Source organism: Aphelocoma coerulescens, chromosome 1 (genome assembly GCF_041296385.1).
Source record: "Aphelocoma coerulescens isolate FSJ_1873_10779 chromosome 1, UR_Acoe_1.0, whole genome shotgun sequence".
Classification (NCBI taxonomy): domain Eukaryota; kingdom Metazoa; phylum Chordata; class Aves; order Passeriformes; family Corvidae; genus Aphelocoma; species Aphelocoma coerulescens.
The window spans coordinates 15591447-15606594 of record NC_091013.1 but is presented as its reverse complement, the minus strand read 5'-3'; the positions used below and the strand labels follow the sequence as shown (position 1 = coordinate 15606594).

Genomic DNA, 15148 nt, shown 5'->3' with positions numbered 1-15148 from the left:
ATGCCAAACATTCATTGCCTGTGAATATGTAAAGTACAATACACATGAATAACTCTTCTAAATAATATGCTCTAAATTCCTAATGCAAAACAAACATGTAAGCATGTTTGCCACACCAGAAAAGGCCTGATTTTTCTTAAAGAAAGGACAAAACTCTCGAAGGGACTAAAAGTCTGCTCTCTATATCCTACTGTTTCAACACCCCACTTCCCTTGACAATGCTGGCCATGAATATGCCATGAATGCTACACCTCTGTATACATATAAGAGGTATTGGGAATGTTACAGGGTATTGCTTAATGGGTTCTACATTTCAGTCTGAGAGGATCACGGAATAAATCCCCAGCAACGCAGTGTACATTAGGTTTGGAATAGTCCATTTAGTGACTATTGTTCACAGGCAGTATGCTTTGAGAAGATGCAGTCATCGGATCCTCAGTAACACTGAAGCTTTTCCAGCATACTGGGTAATTTTTGCACACTTAATCCTATAACAATTTATACTCGTTAGTGTCCAAGAATTGAAATTGTATGAGGGACAGGCTGGGCAGTGTGCCAACACACAGCTCAAAGGATATTCCTGTGCCACCCCTGCTGCCACACCACATGAGCGATTCCTGCCACTCCCAGTACTCCTGAAATGTAGGCCCAACTCCTACAGCAGCTTTTCAATGTTTAGAAAAGTTACAGATATTTATAGCCTAGGAGAGTAACATATTTAAACTTCCTCTGCTGTTTTAGCAGTTGGTTTTCTAAGTTCAAAAATGGAAAGCAAAGGATTTTACTGCTAAGATAACCATGAGAAGCAGAACACATAATCAAAAGTAAACACATGTAGAGGAAACAGCTAAACACTTGTCAGATCACTGAGATGTATACCCAGAAACAGATCTTGGTGCAAAATCTGAAGGCTCTGGCCCTAAATTACAACTGGATATTATGCATTTAGTCATATGCATACATATGGCTTTTAAAAGGCTGCAAGTTCAAATACTTAGACATTAAGAAATCCCATAAACACACTTGTTCATACAATCTAATAGTCCACTTAACACATAGGAAACTTGACACCATCTCAATTAGAGAATTGATGTAACTATTTTCCTGAGACTATTCGCAATTCACAATGAGCACAATGAACCCATTAAAGGTTTAATATGCTTGTCCCTGCTCTGTGTGCTACTGTGTCCCATTTCTCACAATGTTCAAACACAGCTTTGAAGAATTTTTTCATTTCTGCACTGCCTTGCCTGTGACTTTTGTGGCAATGATAATGGTGTGATTCATAAGCATTAATGACTATAGCTCCACAAAATCCCTTTGTGATGCAGGAAAACCACCAACCCTGCTTTCAACTAGAGAACCAAAGAAGACAGATGTTAAGAAAAAAGTACACGCTAATCTGGGGTATTTTACTTGATCAAGCACCTGTGTTTTACAGAGCACTGGGCTTTATACAGCATTTCATGTATTGAGAGCAAATCTCCCCTTGACTTCAGTTGTGGCTGCATGTACTCAACAGCAGTTGGGTACAACTGAACACCCTGAATTTAGTCCATAAGCAACAATGAGAGCCTTTCCAAAATGCCTGTCTTTGCAGTCTATCAGAGTGGAAAACAAACATCCAAACAATACACTTAATGGCAACAGAGAGTGGGAAATGAGGATGTGCATTGGTTCTATTTCCCTCATCTCTCTGCAGAGAACAGGCAGAAAAGCACATTTCATACCTTTTTCTTCTGTTCTATTAGGAAGACATTCTGGCCGTTCAGGTGGTATCTTTTTGATTTCATGCTTTCGATCTGTGGTCCCTGTCAAAGACAGAAAAATTTGGAATTCTGAGCAAGCCAACAAAACAGTATAGACAGTAACATAAGATTTAATCCTGCAATTTCTTAGGCTTTTTATATCCCCCAATTTGAAAATGTCTTGCTAAAACTGAATAAAAATTTAAATCAAATATTTGCCTGCACCACGATTACAAATGTCTTTATAATCAAATTCACAGTTTCCAAAGTATGGACCGCAAAAGAATAGACACTTTCAGACTATTTTGTGGGCAAAAAAAAATCAGTAACTGCAGATTTTTAAATGTGAACAGATCCTTTATCATTACAGACATACTTAAATGAAGAGCAACTCAACAGTGTGCAGAAACATTAGGAATAAATCAATTAACTGGGCAACATCAAGAGAATACCTGATAGAGCTGAATATACAGAGCTTATTTTACATTAAATTAACCCATCCCTCTCCTTTTTCTCCACTACTAGTAGCTGTTCACTTCCACATATTAGAAGGAGGAGAAGAGCAGTGCTGGCAGCATTCTGCATGACTATTTTAACTGACAGCTTTTGACCTGGAGGTGTAAGCCCCTGGCTTCTTCTGCCTCTGTACAAGAGGCCCTGACATATGGACTTCTGTTGCTCCAAGAAATATGGGAACTTGTGGCACCAACACAGGGAAGATTTTGCAAAAATTTCCTGGCACTTGCAAGATAAAATCTTCTAATCCCCACATTATAAGAAATGCTTTACTGGATATTGGATTTGTTGCATTGGCTAACCACTAGGTGCTAATGCCATTTCAACTTAGTAGTGTTGAAAACCACTTTAGGTAACACTATTAGCATTTCAATAAAAATTACAGTAGATGAAATCCAAGAAAAGCAGAGGAGGCAGGGCAAGGAGCACAAGGCAATTTTTTGTTTCAATCTGTTCTATTATATGCTGTTCTCAAGTACATTTACATTTTCTGAATGTGCTGTTGCAACTCCCTTCTGCAGCTGGTTCCTAGGAATCAGTACTCATCACTGGTGATCACCAGCCATTTTTTCTTTACCTAAGTGTGTTGTTGGACATGCAATACTTGTACCACTTATCATGCCAATAAATAATACTAAATTCTCATTTATGGTTGGGTTCAATGATCTTAAGGGTCTTTTCCGACCTAACTGATTCTATGAAAAAGACTTCACTCCTGAGAGGAGAAGGTGTTGCTGCAAAGCAATTGAAGCCTTTCAAAACACAAGTTATACAAAGCACAAGCCAACATACTGATAATCTTGCACACACTAGTGTGTTCAAAAAGAAAGACACGTAGGTCTATATACCTAATTACAGTATGATTAACAGTCATCTTTAACACACAGAGGGACATTCTCAGGCTAAGTCTAGAAACAATGAGCCTGCAACCACTGAGGAGCTCCTAGACTCAGGTGTTCTCTCTACTTGGATTGTGACTCCCAAATTACTCAACACCCAGGCAGGCACCATGATCCTGCCTTAGCTGCCAGGTGACAGTCACCTGCAAGGAAGCTCTGGGGAGCTCTGTATCAGCTCCCAGAGGAACTCAAGAGTATTCCCACCCTTCGGTCTGGACACAGTTGTGTTGCTTACCCCAGCTACCCAGTGAAATGCCTACTGTTTTTCAATGACTTTTCAATGCTTTTCAATATATAAGGAACTTGTGCTCCTAAATTTGGCTCTCCAGTTTTCATCTTGTTTTGTAAACTAGTGCAGCACAGATGGCCCTGCCAGTTTACTGCTGTGGAGATCATAAACTTCGATCTCTACTATAATATAGACACTTCTTTACACATATGCCACTTGTACTACAAAGACCAGTTCTAATTCTGTGTTTTGATTTTATCCTTGGCACCAGAAGATACTAATATTTAATTATTCAGGCTGCAACTGACAGTTTCAAATTTATTCATCACCCTGTGACTGGTCAAATATGCAGAAGCATTATTGGAAGTTGTTACCTACTACCAACAATAAGACCTGACATGGAGATGTATAATCTCAGTGAAGAAATGATTTGACAAAGTAGAGGATGTCAGGATGGTAATAAACATAGGATGATTTTCAGCTCTAAATATTTATCAGAAGAACTCTTGTGCCTGATCAGCCAGGACTTGTCAAAAACTGAGTATGAAAAGAAAGAACTGCAACAGTATTAGCTTTGACATAGACTTAGATGGCCTCCTGAAAATAGGCACATTATTCTGCTATGGTGACACAGTTAAATTGTTGTATGTGAGCAGGTACATATTAAAAGTGTTATTCTCTAATTATAGCAATATAAATTGAAAGAAATACAATGTTTTACAGAGTTTTTACAAAACATGTCAGGCTGTAACATCAGTTGTCACTAAGACATCGTTGTTATTCAACCACCACTAGATGGCAAAGTCATACTGCTCTCTCAGGACACTGTTACTGATTAAAACCAAATTTGTTTTCTTCCGTCTCAAGACAGAGTGAAGAACAAACCATGGATGTCAATAAGAAACACAAATATTTATGGTCATGATTCTGTAGTCAAAGAACTGCATGAAAAATTCAAACTAGTTAAATTATAGCATATTGATTCACAGTAAATTGTATATAGGTGTAACTTGCACTTCTACTAGGAGCTTAAGTCTGTAGGAGAGGAAAATTTACTTTTCAAAGCACCAAAACCTGAAACAGATCACAGTAACAAGAAAACTATCTGGAGAGATTGGACATATTTGTTTTGGTTTTTAATGTGTGCCAGCAGTGGGGGAAGCGATAGTGCTGCTGCAGAGTTTTACAAATTGACTGGACTTAAGGGATTAAAGAATTCCAGCCATAGTTATGCTTCCACCACAACTGCAATCCAAATGAAAACTGTGAGAACATCCCCTGCTTTGTGATTTGTATTTTTACTTGAATGGAACCGGAATTTGGTTTCTGAGTTCAGAACTATCAAGTGTGTAGATACTTTAACTGTTTCTAAGTTTCGTGATAAAAATAAATCATGCAGGCACTTTTGAAAATTAGTATCAAGAGGTCGTTTTAAAATTAAAAATGCAAGTAAATTCAGCTCTCAGTATCTACACACAATTCAGTCTAAGATATCACAAAATCAATTTTGCTAGCACTCATCTGTTCAGAAAATAGAATCAGCCCCTTAATACATTTGCAAAACTTGTATCTTCATAACATTCAGGGTAACTCCTTTTAGTTTCATACTTAGGGCTATAAAAGTATTGAAAACCAAGAATCTATGGCCTAGAACCTGGAACAGCCAGCCAGATCCAGCATTCATGCAGATCTGCAAGACTTAGATTGCAGCTCAGAGGAGGCCACTGTATGACACTATTTTACAGACATGATAAAAAGCTCTGTGTCTCTAGAATAAATCAGTTCTGTAGTGAATGCAGTTTCCTCCTGCAGGTACTATCAGACTCCACATACTGTGTCTGTACTGCAGACATGCACACAATCATTTTCAGTCAAGGAAAAGGACCAAAGAAATTCGAAAAATTGAAGTATCACACTTGCTCTGACTTAACATGTTTAAGGGGCAATACAGGTTATTTTAAAATGGTGTCGATGGTTGATTGCAATACATTTAAAGCACATCACAGTCTTTAGGGGTTACCAACTATCTGCAATTTGATTGTGATTTATTAGTTGTTGTCTAGACACCGGCTTATCAATTTTGATACAGATAAATTCTATATAAATTTGAATACATCTAATTTAGATTGAGATGTGCTCACTGACATGTGCTGTACAAAATCAACTGCTCGTTACCTGATCCTTGTTTGATGACAGGAGCTGATGGAGGTGGTGGTTTCTTCGGTCTCTAAAATTTAATAACAGAAGAAAAGAGATTGTTTCAAAAGGCCCGTAAATCTCATTCATACAGAGGCTGGAGTTAATAATAAAGTGCTTGACATTAGTAATTACAAGTCATGAGACTACAGATCTGTCACATATTTCTCCTGAAATAACTTCATTAAAATGAATTTGAAGAGAGAAAATAGCATTGACAAATAAAATATCATTTTTATACTTTTGCAATTGAAATGTCTTGCTGAGGGGTTAAAAAAGTTCATTTTATGTACCTCAAGACTGGAAGAATACATGACCTTTGATCTAATGAAGAAGTCTATTTCCTTAAAATTTAACCTTGTTAATATTCTTACCCATTTTGGAAAAAAAAAAAAAAAAGGCAAACACAAAGAAACTCTCAGATACATGTGACAAAACCTGAGGTATTTTCAGACCCATAAATGAGGCAAAAATGCAGAACCCAGGAAATATAGCAAATGCTACATTTTATTCATTTACTACCATATGTTTAGAGTTCCAGGTGTGAAATATCAGAATTTTAGACGTTTGGTGAAGTGAAACAAATTATTCCAACTAATCTGTCCTTTTTTTTACTTTTGCCTTCTCTGTTATGATGATTTTCCTAATAGATCTGTAATGGTAAGACTGAGAAATATGACCACCAATGGTTCTGGAAGTGCCAGAACAATTTCTCTTCACATGCAGGCTGGGGGAGCGTTGGCTTTTCTTCTCTGCTGATGTGTGTGAATGCAGACACAGCACACGGGCAGTCACCATATGTATGTTGGAATGATTAAAAAGCCAAATGGAGCATGATGCTAGATCAAATGACATACTTTATCTCTCACTTTAAAAAAGCCCCAACAAACTATCAAGATTATTGAAAACAAATTCTAATCAAAAAACTACTTTTTTTTTTTATATGTCCATCCTTTTTTTTCTGAGAAGGACCTTCTTTCCTTTGCTACAGATAGATCACAGTCACTTTCACTACATTGCTGGCTATGTAGCAATGTACACTGTTGTTGGGGTTTTAGTTTAGTCCTAGGTTTTTTTTCTGTTAAAGGAATTTTTCCCTATGCATGCTGCTAGGGGAACAAATAGCTAGGTGCTTAAGAAAAAACAAAAGACCTGGCTGCTCCTTTTGTTTCACCTGGGTGTGTGGGCAGTTGGGTCGCTGGTGTTTGGACAGAGAAGAGTTTGCTTGCTTGGGCTGCTTTTCCTTGTGCTGGAAAGCCTCGGGATCCCAAAGCCGCCTTCCCCGCCCTGCTGGGAGCCGGGCTGTGGCTGCCCTGCCCCTGCCGTTGCTTCGAGCCTTCGCTGCGTTGTAGCCCTGCTCGCCCTGCCTGCCCTGACCCCTGGGGGGTTCCCCGTTTGGATACATCACATCTGCCACCCGGGATTCGTGCTCGTCCCTGCCGTTCCAGCCTGCTGTTCCTGAGGGTCCAGCCGGACACCGGGATCGGCTGCCCAGGGGTTTGTGAAGCCTTTGTCCCATCCCTCCCCGGGATCCCAGGGCACCGGTGCCGCGTGCTCCCCGAGCTCGCTCCGGAGCGCCCCCTGCAGCCGCGGGGGAACCATCGCACCTGCCCTGCTCACCGGGAGCCGCCAGCGCCCCTGCCGGCTGCGAGCGGAACTGCACCCGAGGGGAAAGGGCCCGACAGCCGAGAAGGCTGGGACTGGGTCTGTGATTGTTTGCTGTTACTGCCAGAGTTATTGGTGTTTGTTTGACTGGTTATACACATATAGATATATAATAGTAAAGAACTGTTATTACTATTTCCCACATCTTTGCCTAAAAGCCCTTGATTTCAAAAATTATAATAACTCGGAAGGAAGGGGGTTACATCTGCCACTTCAAGGGAGGCTTCTGCCTTCCTTAGCAGACACCTGTCTTTCAAACCAAGACAATTGTGGAACAAATGTGGAATAAAATGATTTTTCCAGATATGCACAGCTTTGCCAAACTTTAATCAGCCATTTAGGCTAATATTTTCTCTCAAACTCTTATTGATCCCTTCCCTTCCCCCAATTATTTTCTATCTGCCACAGCTTTTGAGAAAGATCAATTGCTTTGTTCGCTTGCAGTAATTAGTTCAGTGTCTGTCCTAGAACTCTCAGATCTTGGTCTGAGTGTTGAAAGAGAGCAGGTTTGCTGTGAAGGCTGAATGCTTGCCACATGCCCTTCCAAGGGATCTCTCTCAAATCTAGCAAATGTATTCATTTCTGGAGAAAAAAAATACCAGTTTTTGCACAGACTGGGTAAGCCTAACATCTTGAATCTCAGAGTTGTTATCCAGCAACCTTCAAGTGTCTTCTACCACCTTACTCTGATCAGATCACCTGCTGTCATCAACCTGAGAAAGCTGTGGCCAAGAGATCAGGAGGTCAGAACGATCTTCTCCAGACTGGCTGCCATGGGCCATTGTCCACAAACAGTGAGTCCCTTAAACTCTCAGAGACAATTCTACAAGTATTTGGGCAACGTGGTTTAAGGTTTAAATGCAGAAAAGTGAAGAAAAATTTGGAAAGGAAATGAGATAGGGACAATGTGAGAGGCATTAGGAGTTCTGTTGATAATGGCTGCAGGGTGAAATAGTTGATGCTGAGGATCCAACAGCACAATATAGGCATTTGGGGTTTTATTGTGGAGTGGTGTGAGACTGATCCCATTGACTGTCCATACATCAGCAGCTGGAATCTAAGAGATGCAATGCCTTAGCACATCCTTTGGCTTAGTTCTCAGCTCTAAGGAGTCTAGGTTATGTCCCCTGAGATGTGTCTTCCAAAGCATAACAAGTGCAGATGGACAAGTGACAGATTCACTACAAAGTCACTCCTGATTAAAACTAAAGCACTTAAGTAGATAGACACAAAGGAGAAGGAGTCCTACGGTTCATTTGACAAAGTGGCTTTAACTGAAAGCTGAAGATGGAAATGCATTGTTTCAAAAAGGCAGACCAAGGTCAAAAAGGATATAGTGTGAAAGGGCCTTAAAAGACTCCTTAGGGAAACATGGAGAAGCAAGAAGGATTTACAGGGGTCTGTGGCTGGATGAGATAACTGAGAAGGTGATGGAGGCAGGCTAGAATTAAGACAGCAGAAAGGACTGGTTGGACAAGAAGAGAACAGAACTACAGAGCAGGGACAAAGAGTAAAAGGGGAGAGGAAAAAAAGCTGTATAAAGAAATTTGGTGTAGGGATAGCAAGTAAATCCAGATGGTGATTTGGACTCGTATTGAGCTCAGGGAAGAATCCTGTAATGGAGACCACCTGGGAGATGGAGATTGGGACTAGGCAGCGAATAGAAAAGGCCTGGAACAAATAGGCATGTGTGGTAAAGAGTCAGGCTTGGAAAACTGGGGACTGAACAAGGAGAAGGGAAGAGATCCCAAGCTTTTTTAGAGCAGACAGAAGAACTACTGCAACAAATACTTTCAGACCATGGGATGGAATCCAAGGTTTCTGGATCACATCAGAAAACACCTGAAAAAATCACTGGTAAAGTATTTATCTCCTTCCCTTTTAGTATTGATTCAAGCAAAGACAGACGGTCTATAGTCCTACCAGTTACTTACTCAAGTGGCCAGATCTGTGGCATTTCAAAAATTAATAAAATTTTATTCTTCACAGTTAGAGCAAACCTAGCTGCAATTCCAAGTGTCTGAATATCTAATTTACTCAACAAGTTATACTCAATTGTACTCTAAAAATCACTTTAAAGATGCATAATTTTAAAGTTCAAAAAGATGGAATAATTACACCACAAAAACTGGATACCGGTAAAGATTTTTTTCTTCTATAATAGGCTCACTATGTCTTCAGGTTTTTGATTTCTGCCTCTTCCAGAAATCACCTTCTTTTATTTTTAGGCCTAAAGCCAGGATATCCATTCTGCTGTGGAACTGCCTTTTCATCTCCCACAGTTTTTGCTGCTCTTCTACTTTAATTTTCAATAATTATCATGTTAGCCTCTGTCAGTTGTTTAATACTTGCTTTATGAAGCTTTCCAAGTTATTTAAGTTTTGCCTTCGGCATCCAATTTTACTGCCAAAGAGTGAAGCTGGGCATCAGAAAGTTTTGGTTTTATCACAGAAGGCTTACACTGTCACTGTGAAATACTCATCAAAAGTCTGATTGCAAGCTTGTAATATCCCACTGATGACTCAAAAGGTTCCTAAAAATGGAATGGACTTTTGGTGGAAGTAATCCATTCCTTTATTCCAAGAAACCACAAGATTTCTAAATATTGTCTGGCAAATAACAGTGCCATTTTTTTTAAATAAATAGGAGCTGAAAAAACTTCTGCATAGATTTTATACCTTCTTTTTCAGTAATTCTGAGAGGTAAAGAAATTTGCCTCTGAGATACCAAAAGCTTATTATTTTTCAAATTTCATAGTTAAAATCTCACCCTTTTTGTTCTGGAACAGTGTTTGACTGCTACCCATCAGCATGTAGGTGATACTCTAACTTTCTATATTCCATCACAAAAACAATGGAGAAGAGTTAAGAATTCTGGATATTGTTGCATCACATGACGCAGTCCTGGGACCTCCAGTTCCTGTCTCTCTGAAACTTGTAGGACCCAGGGAGAGAGGGCTTTCAGAGCAGCATAGTGGAGGTGGGGTGACTAGATGGGTAAATCAAACCCTTCAAGGAAATTCCATAATATGACTTTTCATGCCACACATCTTTTTCATGAATGCTTTCTAACCCAGGAATTTTTTTCCTTTATGGTTTCATGTTATTAGATTAGAAGTCAAACTTTGTCAAAATTACATATCTGAAAGAGGATTTCTTTCAACTCTACTTTCATTCTATATTTTCAAGTGAAAATGAAAGAATATATTGCTTACCTCTTTTTCAAAATCTGAAGGAAGTAGCTTGACAAAGTTATCTGGAAAGACACCTCGTCTGCCATTGAGTTCTCCTTCCCACCAACCCACATCAATGCAATCCTACAAGACAGTAAAATAAAATGAAAACCACAATGTCCTTGTGCACTGAACAGATTTGTGAGCTGAAGTACTCTTTTGCATAATGTCTTGCCTGTTTGCTAGAATATGACAATCTGCTGGAGTGCCAGGTTAACAGGGTAATCTATCAGATTAAAACTTCAATAACCATCCTGCATTTCATTATCACACAGAGAAGCTAGGAAAGTACAATGAACATGCTGTAAGAGCTCAAGACCCTGTCTGTGTCTAAAACAAAATGCTAGTTCACCATTTGATCTATTAAACAAGTCAGCATTTTGAGCACGCATGACTCTATGTCTCTCTGACTTCATTCTGCAGAAAGACAACTTAATTAAACCTCATACATCAGGAGATAAAAAAGCTCCCTTATTTCCCATACTTTCAAAATAAGCTTGACACATTAGAATTATTAAATTCCATCACATTCCAATTAATAAGGCATTATACACCTGATTAATATCAGCCATCACCTTCTTTTTCTGCAGCATTTCTGAGCCGCACAATGCAGAGTGTATAGCAAAACAATGTACAGATAAGTGAATAAGCAACATCAGTGAGTCAAAATGATAAAAAAAAGGTACAGTTATTTTGGTTATGATAATAATAGTAACAGAAGACACATTTTAAAGAAGGTTGAAATTGTTCCTTAAGTCCTCAGTGCTCCATATCCACTTTTTTTTATGTATGTGTTTGCTACATAGAACAACACTTCCTGTTGAGATTTTCCACATGCTTTTTTCCTGAAAGCTCAAGCCGAAACAGCTCAGCTGTTTTCCAAAACACAAATACAGGAAAGTCCCCCATTGTCTGCTCAGTCTTAAAACCACTTCAGCCAATTTTTGCAGTTGGCTCAACGTCGGACTGGCCAACCTTTCCTGATTTCCATAAAATCATTTGTTTCAGCTGCTAAATGTATGACAGAACAGTGCAGGTTAATTTAGTGAAGTGTACTTAGTACCAAGTCTTAAAAATATTGTTCACAATGACTGTGCTTGTTGGTATTTTTCTGTAAGTTACAATAGACAATCACTGAATGATATTTGAGAGAAAACTGACTAGCATTAAACATGATTGCTTTTATGCTTTGAGGGTGGTTTTTAGTTACTTTTCTGTTCTAGATTCTTTATTTAGCTTATTTGGTCTCCTGAGTATGTGCTAACTAAACACACCAGCTAAAGAGCCTTGTTTCTTACATCATCTCTGTTTTGGTGTGTTTGGCTTTTTCCCCTCTCCTGTCTCAGTATTTTTCTTTGATGTAATGCAGGCACTAAACAATCCTTTCATTCTTTTTTTGATAATTCTTTCTCATGCCTAATCTTTGCTTTTCTGTATTGTCTCTTCTCTTTAGCTGGGTGGCTTCCACCAAGGGAGGATATTTTCTAGGCCTTCCCACAGTTATTCAGGAGGTATTTAAAGGCTCTGTAAAACCTTTGTTAGTGAGCAGGGCTGATTCTTGACCAGCTGATGTTTTCAAAACATCTGCTAAGTATCTCCAGGGCTGTCAAAGGCTCCATGAAGGACCAAGATAATCAGCCAGTCACACATGGCACGGGCAGGCACTGTGCAGGATTCTCCTCTTGCTGCGGAGCCAGCACCCCTCATTCCTGGTGTGAAGGCGCTCTCCCACGCGGCTCTATCTACGTGCACAGCCTAATAATCCATGCACTCAACTGTTCTATCACATGGTGTGTTTTATAATGCCCTCCACCCCTACACCATTAATCTAAAATTGCCTAAACATTTATGACCCAATTTAGATTTTGCAAAATATTAAGAATAATTCAAGCATCCAGAGACAAAAAGCTTATGCTTCAACTGATTGCACAGCTTAGTGCTAGCTAATAATCCTGACTGAACAGCACAAGACATCACATATATTCTTTTCAGGTCGGATTTTTTTATGCTCTTAGGAAACCCAAATATTACTCCTACTTCTTCATTTTACTAACACATGTGAATTTTTTGTTTGATGCTTTTTTAAAAGCTCATTTGTTTTCATGAAGATGCTGTTTGTGTCACACATCCATAAATCCCAAACAGCTGCATGTTTGCTTTTTTTCCCTCTCCAGCTTGTCACTCAGGCTTATGCAGCCAATCACCATGGCAGATTTTCATACAGTAAGTACATCTCTTTAGGTAGTTTCTCTTTGATTTTCTCATTTACTTCACTTGCAAGAGGAGGCTTATGCATCACTGAGAAAAAGATAAAGAGATTTCAGAAGTTAAAAGCTAGTGATGAGGTCTGCTGAAGAATCTCCATGGTGGTGCCCTCCTGCTACCCACAACTTCAGGTTTGCCATGCCCCAGCACCCTCTGGAAGCCAGCATAAGGTGCTGGCAGCAGGTAGGTCTTCACTGTGGGACAAACCAGCACAAAAGCACACCTGAGTTACAGCTGCACAAGCTGCCACAAGTACTGACAAAGGGCAGAGCTATGAAGCACAAGCAAGGCAGTGTGATCAAAACTATGTGTCTGCTTGTGAACACTGAGCAAAAACCACTTCAATTCTTCCAGATTGCCATCAGCCATGCAATCTTAACCATAGTCTTTTTTAACATAGCTTCATGTGTTCAAGTACAGAAAAATGGCTGTAATTTCAAAATGCAAATTTTATAGAAAAACTGTCAAGCAATCCAGTATCAAGATTGACAAATCTTTATTAACGACCCAAAATTTATTAACAAACTAAATGGATCTCTGCTTTATCTCCATGCTATCCTGTCAAACTCATATAACAATGTAAACAAACAAAAAACAGATGATAAAATATCCCCAAAGTCCTTTGAAAAAAAATGTATTCCAAGTACTAAAAATGCATTTTAGTTTCCTTTAAAAAGAGAAAACCGACAAAATATTTACAAAACTGAAGAGTAAGACATGGCAAAAAAGATACTCCAGGTACTGGAGTTCATCAGGTTAGGTGGTAGCTGGGTCAACATTTAGCTACGGTAAAAATCAGCTCCTACCAAAGCTTAATTTGGAGACTATACCCATGTTCTCGTTGCAGTGACACTGCAATCAAAAACTTTAGAGAGATCCATAGCTGGTTCACATTGCCAAGCCTGCTTTGATTGTTCAGGCAGAGGCAGATTAATGAAACAGGGAAATTAAAAATCTTGAGGGAGATTTTGGTATTTTTTCATTAAAATACAAATATTGGTTTTATCCTCATTTCCAGTGAAGTAAAATCACAGAACAGTTTAGGATGAAAATGACCTCCAAGATCATCAAGCCCATCCCAAGCACTGCCAATTCTACCTCTAAACCATGCCCCTAAGTACCACATCTATATGTCTTCTAAATATTTCTAGGGATGGAGAGTCAATCACTTCCCTGGGCAGCCTGTTCCAGTGCTTGACAACTCCTTTGGTGAAGAAAGTTTTCCTAGTATCTAGTCTAAAACTCCTCTGACACAACTCGAGGCCTATTGCTTGTAACCTGGGACAGCCTCACACCGATTATACCAGGGCACCTGGAAATGTGGGACAGTCACAGAGGAGATGTTCCTGCTATGCTGGGCAGGCACTTGCTGCCATTGCCCCCTGTCCCTTCAGTCACTGTGTCCAGCCAGGCAGAGCCAGGATAGGGAATCCTCCATGTCATGCATCCTGTCTGCCCATTGTCTGCCCGCTGGGCCTGCTCCAGGGAAGCCAGGGTGTGATTCCAGCTGTCACATCCATTTGAAATCCGTTCTAATGCCAAGCTCAGCAGTTCCCAAATACAGGATAAAAAAACTAAATGCACTGTATTTACCAGCAACATTCATTTTGTGCAAAGTATTTGGGCAAAGAATTGGACAAAACATAGTGAAGGGAACGACTGAGGTGTTAAGGAATTTTTGAGAAGAGATGTTTCAACTTTATAAGAAATAAATATTACACAAAATATAAGGTAATAAAATGTCAGCCTGGGCTGAAACACTTACATAAGTCAGAGGAAAGGATAAATGTGGGAGAAATGGCAACTACTAGAAAATCAGAATTTAGCTAACTATTGTCAACATGTTGTCAAGAATTTTAAGAGTATGCACAAGTGAACTAAGAAACATCAGTCCTTTTCTTGACATGAAGAATAAGAAGAACTATTCTTCATGGAAATAGCAGTGAGACATGCAAGCTGTGAATAAAATTGGAAGACGGAATCATCTGGAGAAAACAGACTTTTTTTTTCAGAAGGGAATGTTGAAACAACCTCAAAAAAGAAAAAATACAAACCCAAACAAACGGTAAAACAAGAAAGGTAAAAACACAGCTCCACTCTGAAACTTACATCTGTGGTGACTAAAAGGGTAGGACCAGAGGAGAGGGGAAAGAGAGAGGTATGTGAGTAGACAGACCAGCCAAAAGCCATACCAGAGATATTTTAACATAGGCAAAGAAAGTTTCCATACAGAGCACCAGCTTTATCACACTGTTACTGAATGGAAGTGAAATACAGTGAGATACATAAGTGGTGTTGGCAGCACAAGATCATGGCTTAGTCACCTTCTAGCAACTGCAGTGATCCCGCAGCCACTCTCATAGTGACAAAGAAAAGTCATAAAATAGTAGAGTCACGC

At 39.4% G+C, this 15148-nt stretch overlaps 1 protein-coding gene across 3 annotated transcripts in view; it reads right to left on the bottom strand.

The window, feature by feature from the left end:
* SH3KBP1 (SH3 domain containing kinase binding protein 1) overlaps positions 1-15148 on the bottom strand; it is a 215602-nt gene that overhangs the window by 27620 nt on the left and 172834 nt on the right. For all 3 annotated transcript variants that reach the window (XM_069001636.1, XM_069001711.1, XM_069001788.1), the window contains 3 exons: positions 10468-10569; positions 5568-5619; positions 1731-1811 (listed from right to left, as the gene is read on the bottom strand). In XM_069001636.1, the coding sequence (XP_068857737.1) occupies positions 1731-1811; positions 5568-5619; positions 10468-10569 (235 nt within the window). The remainder of the gene's footprint in view (positions 1-1730; positions 1812-5567; positions 5620-10467; positions 10570-15148) is intronic.